At 39.1% G+C, this 13,295-nt stretch overlaps 1 protein-coding gene across 1 annotated transcript in view; it reads left to right on the top strand.

The window, feature by feature from the left end:
• LOC132978609 (phospholipid phosphatase-related protein type 4-like) overlaps positions 1–13,295 on the top strand; it is a 34,844-nt gene that overhangs the window by 5,498 nt on the left and 16,051 nt on the right. Inside the window, exons 2-4 of the mRNA XM_061043844.1 lie at positions 7,457–7,642; positions 8,983–9,112; positions 9,332–9,527. Coding sequence (XP_060899827.1) covers positions 7,457–7,642; positions 8,983–9,112; positions 9,332–9,527 — 512 coding nt within the window. The remainder of the gene's footprint in view (positions 1–7,456; positions 7,643–8,982; positions 9,113–9,331; positions 9,528–13,295) is intronic.

Raw genomic sequence — 13,295 nt, 5'->3', positions numbered from 1 at the left:
ACATAGTGAACTTCTACTGGGAGAGCAGGCAGGGACAGTTCAAATATCTATTACAACTAAGTAAGAAGAGAATACCAAAGAGAAGCCTCAGGTCTAGACCGGCTCCTTTTGTGAAATAACATGTTATGATTTGGTGCTATACAAATAAAAAATTATACATTGAAATTGATATTGTCATGTATTAAAAGATTGGCTTAAACTAGATTCACTCGACTAGATATGTGGCGTGTTTGAATAACCCTTAAAGAACGACTAATTCTGATCAGTAGTGGTGTAAAGACTCACTGATCAGAATTGGTAACTGCTCTTAAAACTAAAGACGAGTACATGAGTGAACTCTGGATCAGTAAAACCATACAATGAACCAGATCACTGAGGTTTTTCTTCCTATCAATGTGTTTGACATTTTTAACCTATTAATGACCGGCTACTAATTAAGAAAAAGTCCTACAGAAGTGTTTCTGTTGGAGGTAGAAAAACAATATTTGTAGAGGAGACTGGACTGGCTACACAAAGACAAATGAAATAATTAAATGTAATATATTTTATATCATACCTCGGTTGGCAGACGATATTAAGTTTCTTAAAAATGGCAAAAAATAACTGATTGAGATTTGATGGTCTAGGAATCAATGCACATATTATTTTAATATATAATATAAACTACAAAGACAGAATGACAAATCTTACCTGTTGAAATGACAAAGCATACCTGTGCTAAGATGCTCTTAGCGGGCATTCCAATAGACCTAAACATTAAACACTTCCTACAGCCAGGACTCGCCAAAGTCACAGCGTCCACAGCTTGCTGTATTGCTAAGGTTTATGACCAAATGACTAAATAAGATAAAATAAGATATTCTTTTATTGTCCCCTCTGGGAAATTTCCTTGGACTCCGTCCAGCTGCAACTTACAAGTAATAGAGAACAATTCCACAAAAATAAAATAAATCTGCGACTGCAGGCGGTCTGTACCAGACAACAGAAAAATAAACAATTTCACAGAATTGAATTCCGTGCTTACTCTTGTCCACACACAAAATATTTACACATGCACACATTACAGCAGTATTCACAGATGAGTATTTTAGTCATGTTGAACAGGTTCTGCATATTGTACTGTCCACATGAAGATTATGTTAGTGGTTATTGAGGAGTCTAACTGACATCAGCAGAAAATAGTTTTTATGGCAGTTCATCCTGAATTTGGGGAATTTCCTGCCAGAAGGTGAAGGCTGGAATTCCTGCGGTAGAATGTAAAAATGGTTGCCTGCCGCTCTATTCAATGATTGTGTTTCACAGCGGGTTCCACGGTCCTTGCCAGCAGCGCTATGCTCTGCTCTGTTTAAAATATGCTGCGAGTCTATGTTCGATGGTGTACGCTGCAAGCATCTGTCAAGCTGGACAGAATAGAATGACCCAGACAGGAAGTCAGACAAGGAAACGGACAATTTCAAAACAAAACACAATATACGGACTAATGATCGTATTTTCCATCATTAGTCTAACTATCAACATTACATCAAAACAGGCACCAAACAACAACAACAACAACAACAACAAATCATCGTCAGAAAGACAAAGCTACATGTTGTTTGCACGTTTTTCTCCTTATTACCGCGTGATCTTGTAGTTCTCCTGTGATCTTGTAGTCCTCTTGTGATCTTGTAGTTCTCTTGTGATATTGTAGTTCTCATGTGATCTTGTAGTTCTCCTGTGATCTTGTAGTTCTCCTGTAATCTTGTAGTTCTCTTGTGATCTTGTAGTTCTGCTGTGATCTTGTAGTTCTCTTGTGATCTTGTAGTTCTCTTGTGATCTTGTAGTTCTCCTCTGATCTTGTAGTTCTCCTGTGATCTTGTAGTCCTCTTGTGATCTTGTAGTTCTCTTGTGATCTTGTAGTTCTCTTGTGATCTTGTAGTTCTCCTCTGATCTTGTAGTTCTCTTGTGATCTTGTAGTTCTCCTCTGATCTTGTAGTCCTCTTGTGATCTTGTAGTTCTCTTGTGATCTTGTAGTTCTCCTCTGATCTTGTAGTCCTCTTGTGATCTTGTAGTTCTCTTGTGATCTTGTAGTTCTCTTGTGATCTTGTAGTTCTCCTCTGATCTTGTAGTCCTCTTGTGATCTTGTAGTTCTCCTGTGATCTTGTAATTCTCTTGTGATCTTGTAGTTTTCCTGTGATCTTGTAGTTCTCCTCTGATCTTGTAGTCCTCTTGTGATCTTGTAGTTCTCTTGTGATCTTGTAGTTCTCTTGTGATCTTGTAGTTCTCCTCTGATCTTGTAGTCCTCTTGTGATCTTGTAGTTCTCTTGTGATCTTGTAGTTCTCCTGAGATCTTGCATAGTTACCGGGGAATGAATGAGGAAGTGACTACTAGTTAAGCATTAGTTAATGGGTAGATAGTGAGTCATCACATTCTATAGAGTAGCTTATAATTACTGAACAGAGAACGAATGCTCGATGAGGTACACAACATTTTGAAGTTACTGAGGAAGGAATATGGAACAAACTACTCGGGATGTTAATCATCAAACTGGTGATTAACATCCCGAGTAGTATCACGATTTGATATTGATTCTTTTAATGCCTCACTTTACTAAAGAGAACACAAAAGAAGTAACTAATGATTAAGTTATGATTCAGTTTTTAGTAACTGCCCATTATGATGCCCCACTTCATTCTCTGTTACGTAATCATTAGCTACTCTGTAGAATTTGATAAGAAGTTACTGTCTACCCATTAACTAATGGTTAACTAGTAGTTAGTTCCTTATTTGTTGCTTAGTAACTATGCACCGTGTGTACCTAGCTACCTAAGTAATGGTTAACTAGTTAGTTCCTCATACGTTCCCCAGTAACTATTCCAAATGTGTGTACCTTATTGTACCAGTTTAACAAGAACTGGCTAAAGAAGGCCAATGTCAATGCCACATGTCTAAACCATCGTGTTGAATTCATGTGTGACAATCAAAAGTGAAAAAGATCATGTCTCAAATTGTTTTGATTGTTATTATTTGACAGTGTTGCTCCCTTATCTATAACTAGGCACACAGACTTCTATCGTCGTGCTTTGTCCATGTCCTATTATTATTAAATTGGCTTTATTTTTTTGCCTCTTGGGGGATTGAAATAATTAGTTTAAAGTGTGAGAGGATTTTTGCACAGAAGAGCTACATTTTTTTGTGTTGGTAACAATAGTTTTGTCCGGTCGCCTAGCTGGCTGCTTTTTCCCAACAGCTGAGTATCCATAGGTTTGTGGACAGCTCTGGTTGTAAAATATAATTCCCATGCATATTTGAGAGGCTTTCACTTCAAGAAACAATCACACAGTTTTTGGTTAGACAACAATGTTGAAAATGACTTATGTCAGGTTTGCTGTATTAACTAGATGCATTAGATGCTGAGGCACTAAGGCCTTCTTTTTATTGTACAGTACTTCAGTTTCTTAAGAGACACACTGTGCAGTCTGTTCATTGTGCTTTCATTTGAAATGAACGTGGTTACTTTCTGCTGTTTTCTCTGGCCTGCTTCATCTCTTGCCCCTCACCATTTTGTCTGTCTTCATCCACTTTGTTGTCTGTTACTGCTCTAATCTCTTTAATATTCAATAATAATAATCACTGTATACACATTGATTGATTAAATGAGACTCTTAAAAAATGACTATGGTACATTTTTAGAAATTGAGTTAATCCAGCTTGCCTTGGAATCATAGCAGGCCCTCTTTTTCAATTATTGAATGTATCGTTTACAGAGATGTTTTTTTGAACATTAAAATCATCATAACAAAAAGAGTTTCAAAAATTAGGTATTATCTACATTTTCTTCTCCCTCTCCCTGGCAGTGCTGCTATGTCTCTTACATTTTCTATCTCGTACACTGTCACACCATCCTACCCACTAACTGGCTGCTAGGCAACATGGTCCTCTGAATGGGGTGTATTTTTATATCCTTGTGTTCAGGGCTAGAGACATTAAGAGGAGAAAAACATCCCTACTGTAGTGTGGTTTACGGTGTGTGTGCACAGAAACCACTGAGGCTTTTGCTTTGAAATGATCATCACCGTGTATGCTTTTTTAGATATGCATGCCATGATGTAATAGAGAATTTACATCACCTTTGTTTTACAGTTCTTTTGAAGAAAATAAATAGTAAAGCTAGTCTTGGTAATGTCTGTAAGTCCGCAAGCTCATCTGCATTTGTTTTATTGTTCTTTGTCCTGGGAGTTTTCAGTTCAGTCTTTACAAGTTGATCATGACACTGATTAAGAAGAGAGCAGAGTCTTGTCCCTTTAGACCCATGGTCAGATCATGTATTAGACCCCCCTCTGACAAAGGACCAGGGGGGACTCAACAATTTTTTGGTTACATTTCTGAACGAAAAAAGCAATGTTCATGCCACAGCAGGCAAACACTGGTTAGGTTAGGAGAGAGTCTGTATTAAAAACAACATTAGATTCAATTCCTAAAGAGTTGGGACGTTGTGTAAAATGTAAATAAAAATACAATTTTTGCAAATAAATTAAAACCCCCATATTTGATTGAAGATGGCACAAAGACAACATTTCAAACTTTTAAACAGAAAGTCCATTGAAAGTTGGGACAGTTGTAAGATCAGCAGGGGTGTGTCAGCGGAAATGATGGAAGTGTTTTTGATGACAGGGAACGTTCTGTTCAAGTAGCCAGGATGTTTACAGCATCTATGACCAGGACTCTTGACACTGAGAATAACCAAGTGCAGTGGGAGAGAAAGGAGGGAAATGACAGACATTAGTTAGTTTTTATCTCTGGAGATCAATCACTCAATCTTTATTTGTATAGCGCCAACTCATAACAAGTGTTCTCTCGAGACACTTTACAAAAAGCAGGTAAAAGACCTTACTCATTGTTATGTTACAAAAACCCAGCTTAATCCATCTGAGCACTTTAGCAAAGCTAAAGCTAAAGATCTGAACAGGAGAAGCCAGAAACAATCCAGGGGGAAGTTATGGCTTAACTTTTGACAGAAGAAGATGGTTTGGTGTGAGTGCGTTAAGATCTCTCACTCAAGGTCTTTTAGAATTGGTTCATGGTCATAAAATGAAAACACTGAACCACCAAACTACAGCAGGTCCTGCTGATTGTCAACAAATGATGAAACTTTGTTTTGATGTTAGCCACCAAGAAGGATCCTGGTTCCTGTCGTAATCTGACCCCCTTTGAGTGAGTAGGTACAGTAAAGTTTGGAGCAGTTGGACGTTAATTGATACCCCTTTTAAGATCACTCCTCAGTCAAAGACCACCCTTGTGATCTTTTTTTTAATTTTTTTATGGAAAATATTTGTACCAATATCCTCTATCACTTTGATTCAGCTTGTCCCCTTGTTCCATTTCATCATATGCTCTGTTTATGATCTCTGTGAGGAAATATATATGTTTATCATGAAGCTTTTTAAATCCTCTCAAACTTGCATTCAAGGCTCTGGATGCGCTGCTCCGCAATCCAACAGCACAGCAACAATAGAATTTGTTCTTTAAGAGCTGAGTGTAATTAGTTGTTTCTATCTGTCCTTTAGCTAAGTGATTCAGAATACTTAAAAAAAATAATTCTAGACACTTCTACCATTACCTTGCTGTGTTTTTCCCATGAAGGTCATGATTGTACCAGTAGCTCCTCTAAGTTTACAACAGATATTTGAATAGCATAAGTAGTAAGGTCTTCTGAGCGTATGATCTGTCTGCTGGCTCCATCACACTTTGCTTGTTCAAGTATCTTGTAAGCAATCATTCCATTGAGTAGGTTGATGCCAGAGACGACTTTTTGAACCTTGAGATCCCTTAAAAAATGTTTGTTCATGTTCCTCCTCTTTTTCCCTCTGTAAAAAGTGTATCAGGATGATTTTGAAGGCACAAGTCATACAGGGGTTGTTTGATATGATAATTGTAAAAGAAATCTTTCGATACCATGGCACCAGAAAAGGGAAACTTATTTTTTACAATCACCAGCTAGTACACAGTGCTAGAACTGCAAAAGTCACTGAACCCAAACCAACTAGCTCATTTGAAATACACAAGGCATAATGAGTAGGAACCCCCTCACTAAAATATGCATCGATGTGCCTGCCCTTCGCATGTATTTTTGCTATGTTTGAGACATTTCTGTGTGTCAATCCTTGTGCAGTGGTATGGAGTTCACAGCCAACACTCAGGTTTGGACTGAATTCAAAACCCAGAGTCTGGGTGTCATCTCAGTCTCTCTCTTCTGTAGAGGCTTATGTGACTTGTGCATCTCTATGATGCACCAAAGGGGTTTTATAAAAGTGTTGGTATTTGGCAAAAGCAGCAGCTTTTGGTTTGAAATTACTGATATAATTTAAATTTAAACACAAGATATAAAGAGAAGTCATAATTATTTTACAACCTTATCTGGTAAACGGTCAATGGACTTAGACTTGTACAGAGCTTCGCCTTTTCATATTGGTGTCCCAGTCTGTGATTTCACATTGCGTTACAGTGTAGGGCAAGCACGAGAAACAGCAGGAGTTCCACATGCACACACACTTGGACTTGCACCAACTCATCACTGTTTTACCCTGCTGGTCATCCCGTGTCTACGATACCGTCTTGCTGTTACAGATGCCCAATATCCATGAATTATTATTTTTTTGTTGTTGTTATTTTCTCCAACCCCATGAAGCTTGTTCTGTACATATTTATAACAATAATACAGCAAAAGGAAGGAAAAACAGACCAGAGATACAAGAGGTGGGTTGTAATAGTGTTAAAGTGTGTTTAATGAACAGCTTAACCCAAGACATGCTAGATCATCCAGCAGCCAAATCTAAAGAAAAGAGTGCAACGTTTCAGTGGCATGCTTTATAATCTCATGTGGCAAACGTCAAAAAAAAAAGTTATTAGGCTTGTGTTCAAAATTGTATTATATCCCCACCTCATTGGTTCCCCGGCACACTGAGACGGGATGTGAGCAAATATGTTTTTTCATCCTAAAAAAAGCAAAGAAGAAAAAGACAGCGATCCTGTGGGGGGATTTCTCATCTCAATGTAGACATCTGCATTTACTAATGTAGTACGTCACTGTAACTATGCTCCAGACCGACACATTAGAAAAATATTTAAGCATTTGACAAATAAAACCAATTCATATAGAATGAAACGGTGTCATGTTGAATATGAGCATTCTTTTGGCACTCTTCTGTGGTCACATTATGTTGGTGATTGGGGAGGAAGGGCCTTGCTGACTTTATTATTTTAATTGAAAGATTCTCAATTGTTCATCCTTACATGACTTTAACAGAATTTGAATTATCTGAAGGTTTTCTCCCCTCCACAACAAACTAAGCAAGTGTCTGTTGCATGAATTTTACTGTAACATTAGATGACATCTTTTAAATGATGCATAATAACACAAATAAGACCCTGCCTAAGTATGAATTCTTCTGTGTTGTTTTTTTCTTCTTACGGTAGCTGCCTATCCTGGCCTCCTCTGTCGTCAGTCTTTATTTCCTGGAGCTGACGGACATTTTCCAGCCAGTGCATTCTGGGTACAGTTGTAATGACCGCAGCCTGTCTCTGCCCTACATCCTGCCCAGACAGGAAGTCTGCCCCTTGCCTCTGCTCTTCAGCTTGGCCTTTGCTGCTCCCACTGTAACTGTAAGTAAACCGCCTTGTCTGTCTCCCCACTTGACCTTACATTTAACTCACATTTGGATCTATATTTGTGCCAAACCTCTGAAAATCATTCATTTGTTACAATAGGTTCTAGAGAGTTTAAACTATTTCAGCACGTTCACTGAGATGTGACAGAGGTTTTCCTCACTGCAACCTACTGGCAATTTAGGTCTGTTCATCGATCTTATGTCTTCAATTAGGTGCAACCAAATCAATCAACATTCTCCAGATTTCAGATGACCAGTGTTTGAAATGAAAATTAGAACATTTAGATTAGTCTCCTTTTATGCGGATGCAAGGGGCATAGGCATCATTAGGACTTTGTACGCACTACTACTGGTACTCTTATTGTTTCAGAGCGTCTGTCCTGCTGGGCTGCTGACAGTGGTGTCAGCTGTCACTACCAGTGAATCAGAGTAGAGTGAATGGCCTTGGATAGTGCTTTTTAGTCTTCTGACCACTGAAAGCGCACATGGGCCCTATTTTGAAGGCGTAAAGCGTACTAGTTACATTGTGTGCATTCTGGGCACAAAGTGAGACGTAGGGTGGATTAAGTCCCTTTATATTATATATAAATATATTTGTGTGTGTGTCTATTTTGGGCATAACATAAATGAAACTCATCTGAGTGTCAGGTCTCTCACAGAACCACAAAGTAACAACATTGTTATTTACATGGCAAATTTTACTAATTTTTCTCAAACCAACCTAACACAGATTTACCTCTCTCCTTTCATCGTGCCTCTGTACACACAAGACACTGTACCAAATATGGTAGACTGAAGTTTTAATTTCTGTGGTCAATATCAAATAAAGGTAGGCTGTTAACATCTGTTTGCTTATTTTCTCTGCTGGAATCATTGGCTATATTCTCTAATGGGTGCAAAATGAAAATGTCCTCATATGTAGCATTAGAGTCAGGTATAACCAAATTATTGTCAAAGACAAAATATCAACAGATGAATGCATTCTCTGAATCACGGAGGGGAAATGCTTAGTTTCCCAGGCCTCTAGGGCCCTGGGAAAGGCCTGTACCCATTTGTCACGTTTTTGTCACAAGTCCTGATATGTCCTGTAAACACGTATGTGTGTGTGTGTGTGTGTGTGTGTGTGTGTGTGTGTGTGTGTGTGTGTGTGTGTGTGTGTGTGTGTGTGTGTGTGTGTGTGTGTGTGTGTGTGTGTGTGTGTGTGTGTGTGTGTGTGTGTGTGTGTGTGTGTGTGCCTCCTACAGGAGGTTTGACAAACAAATACAAAGAGACAGTATTCTGCAAATGAGTTTGTTGCATTGTCAAAACATCTACTCTGTCTTGGTCTGTGTGTAGATTCTGATAGGAGAAGCCATTCTGTACTGCTATCTATCAAGGAGGTCATCAGCTGCACAGACTGAGGCCAACATCAACGCTGCCGGCTGTAATTTCAACTCCTACATTCGCAGGGCTGTACGCTTCATAGGTGGGAGGACTCTTCTCTCATCTTTAATACTCACAGCTCTTTTTCTGTTTAAGCGCTTGAATGAACTACATAAACTAAAATGATTAACATCAGACATCAGCTGTAACAGTTACTGATGTTTAAGGGTTGGTTGGTAGTGTTGCAGACTCTAGAGAGTATGATAAGAATAAAATACACATTTGTTCTACTGTACCATCGTTTGCTTCTGTATTCTTACAGGTGTCCATATCTTTGGCCTGTGTGTGACAGCACTGATAACGGATATTCTCCAGCTGTCTACTGGGCAGCACACCCCTTACTGGTTGGATGTTTGTAAACCTAACTTGACCCACATTAACATGTCCACCTGTGATGAAGCTTTTATTCTGGAGGATATCTGCTCTGGACAAGACGTTGGGCTCATCAATGCTGGGAGGTAGGAATTTGTTTTACTCAGTGAGAGTGGGAGAGGAAGTGAGTGAACTACTCAGTGTCAGATCTGTGTAGGTGTTTATGGAGTCATTTTTAATGTTAAGTTTTAGCCCACACAGCTTCACAGACACACACACACACATACACAGACCTGCCTATTTCTCTTCCATTGAGGTTACACATTTCCTCCCTCGACAAGTACTAACACAGAAAACAAAAGTGAAATCACAGTCACTGATCTGGTGAAGTAAGAGGATGTCGCATTAATTAATGTGTTACTGCTTGTTTTAAAGATGTAAGTCGTAACAACCTCAAAGTTAATTTATTTTGGCTGGTCACAAAGGGCTTTTTCCTGCTCTTTTGTGAAGTGTCTTAAGACAACATTGGTTATTCTACAATTCTACAATTCACTTAGCAGACACTTTTATCCAAAGTGACGTACATCAGAGAGTAAGTACAACACAAGCAAGGATCTAGAAAAAAGGGAACAATGTCAGTAAGAGCAAACGATCAGCTTTGAGTCTGATTGGACACACAGGTGCTGACAGGAAGTGACCAGAGGCAAAGCAAAAGATTGAGGGCAGTTCTTGAGAGCTCTAATCAGTATAGAAACCATCTTATAAGTCATCGTTATCAAACAAAAACCATCGTCATTACCATCATCATCATCAATAATATGGAGACCATCATCATTAAGTTAGTAGGTATTCATAAAGAGCTGGGTCTTTAGCTTTTTCTTAAAGGTGCAGAGGGACTCTGCAGATCACATGGAGTTTGGAAGTTCATTCCACCACCGGGGGGCGACAGAGGAGAAGAGTCTAGTCAGAGACTTAGGACCCTGTTGTGAAGGTTGGATCAGAGGCCTTTCATTGGCAGAGCGTAGTGGGGGGGAGGGAGTGTAGACCTGGTTACGAATCAGTGCTATACAAATAAAGATTGATTGATTGTCTAACAAGACAGTGGGGTTGAATATCAGAATAAGACAGCTTAATATCAGGAGCTGAGTGCAGCTGGGGCTGAATAAAATAAGTCTTCAGTCTTACCGACTTCAATAAGTGCACCAAGCCTGACTGAACGATCGTAGCTGCGCCAGGTCTCGTGTTGCCAAGTTACACAGTTCCATACATACAACTTCCTTTGTCAAACTATCAACGGAATATATGGATAACACAAACCAAAAGAAAATAAAAAAATAATTTTAAAGATAGTGAAGTAAGAAAACTCCTGGAGTTGTGAACATAACATCAAAACTTATGTGTTTGTAAAACTTCAAAACTGAACAACATCAACGTGATTCCTGTGACCATCAATGCATCCCACATTTCAAGGCAATCACAAATTTAAATCGATTTCAAGTCCTACTTGGTCTTTGCTGCCTGCTCATGTGTTGGAAGGTGAATGAAAAAACTTCTTCCCACCCGTCATTCTCTTGTCCAATGAACATTAATCAGGTTTCCCTCAGTGTTTTGAAATCCACTCTGTTCTGCTGTCTTGAATATCAGAGTCTATTTTAATTAATCAAGCACCCTGCAAAGTTTATACACTTCAGAGTAAATCGCCTTTAAAAAAGAGAAGATGATTATGACATAATTATAGAGAACAGCCTTGAAAAAGTGGGGTGCACACTCTAAGTGAGCAGGGCTAGAAAAGTAGGACTATTCTGTTTATACAGACAGGGCTAACCTGCTAAAACGAAACCTTTCCATAAATGATGAATGAACATGAAATTGTAGAGCGCTTTTCTCGTCTTCTGACTACTCAAAGCTCTTTTACACCGCATGAGTCCAGTATTAACTCATCCATTCATACACATTCACACACTGATGGTAGAGGCTGCTGAGTAAAGAGTCCATCAGTATTAACTCATCCATTCATACACATTCACACACTGATGGTAGAGGCTGCTGAGTAAAGAGTCCATCAGTATTAACTCGTCCATTCATACACATTCACACACTGATGGTAGAGGCTGCTGAGTAAAGAGTCCATCAGTATTAACTCATCCATTCATACACATTCACTCACTGATGGTAGAGGCTGCTGAGTAAAGAGTCCATCAGTATTAACTCATCCATTCATACACATTCACACACTGATGGTAGAGGCTGCTGTGTAAAGACTCCATCAGTATTAACTCGTCCATTCATACACATTCACACACTGATGGTAGAGGCTGCTGAGTAAAGAGTCCATCAGTATTAACTCGTCCATTCATACACATTCACACACTGATGGTAGAGGCTGCTGAGTAAAGAGTCCATCAGTATTAACTCATCCATTCATACACATTCACACACTGATGGTAGAGGCTGCTGAGTAAAGAGTCCATCAGTATTAACTCATCCATTCATACACATTCACACACTGATGGTAGAGGCTGCTGAGTAAAATGTCCATCAGTATTAACTCATCCATTCATACACATTCACACACTGATGGTAGAGGCTGCTGAGTAAAGAGTCCATCAGTATTAACTCATCCATTCATACACATTCACACACTGATGGTAGAGGCTGCTGAGTAAAGTGTCCATCAGTATTAACTCATCCATTCATACACATTCACACACTGATGGTAGAGGCTGCTGAGTAAAGTGTCCATCAGTATTAACTCATCCATTCATACACATTCACACACTGATGGTAGAGGCTGCTGAGTAAAGAGTCCATCAGTATTAACTCATCCATTCATACACATTCACACACTGATGGTAGAGGCTGCTGAGTAAAGAGTCCATCAGTATTAACTCATCCATTCATACACATTCACACACTGATGGTAGAGGCTGCTGAGTAAAGAGTCCATCAGTATTAACAACAAATGCTGTTTTGACTTGTAATGGCTGAATAAATGATGGTCATTTATGACAGTTGACTAGCTCTAATGCTAGCAGATGGATCTTTGTGACTAGTGCTAACGCTATATCCTATATCTATGAGAGCTAACATTGTTAACAGAAAAGATGAACGAAGAATGCAATTTAGGTCTTTGGCCACTAAAGGAAACACTTGGGCTTACACCTCTCTTCTTTGTAAAAAAAAAACTCCTTATGTCCATCCTGTCTATTAAAAATACTATTGGAAACCAAGCGATAGCAACAGAAGATTAAAAAAAACAACCTAGACTCAAAATAAAGTTTCCTGGTACATTTTCATTGTTGTGTTGAAATTAACAACAATCTTAACATGACCTGAAATATCGGCTAAATATCTAAACAAGAATGCATTTTCAGCAAAAGCTGGACATTTTGACAATGACTGTGTCGCTGACGTTATCTCGTTGATCAAACTCTACAGAGGCTCGCTTCAGTGCATGTGTGACTATCTGTGGTGACTATCAGTGCGTGCTGCGAGTGTGTGTGTAGGAAACCAGGAAAACGGGGAGTGCATTTCTATTAATGTGGGCGTTCTCTTACTGATGGTGAAGCAATGGAAGAGCGCTGGATACATAGACCTGTCATGCATTAATGTTTTTGACGGCAAATGTGGAGGGGTCCAAACAACTTATTTTTAAAAAGTGAGGGGGACTCGACCCCCCCGCCCAGATTATATGGTGACTACGCCCATGGTGGATTGGTAGCTCTCTCTCTCGTCTTAATGCCTCTTCATCGATCATCCTGTAAACAAGAGGCGCTCCTCCTCCTCTGTTTTATCGTTTTACAATCGTATTACCTCAGATACTAGTCTGATTTTCTAAACTTACGCTTGTTTCTTCTAAGGATTAAAGGTTACACCCAGGTTTAATACAAACAGGGCTGAAGTCCAGCTGGAGC

This window comes from Labrus mixtus, chromosome 8 (assembly GCF_963584025.1).
Source record: "Labrus mixtus chromosome 8, fLabMix1.1, whole genome shotgun sequence".
Taxonomy (NCBI): domain Eukaryota; kingdom Metazoa; phylum Chordata; class Actinopteri; order Labriformes; family Labridae; genus Labrus; species Labrus mixtus.
This window is presented reverse-complemented; position numbering and strand designations above follow the sequence as displayed.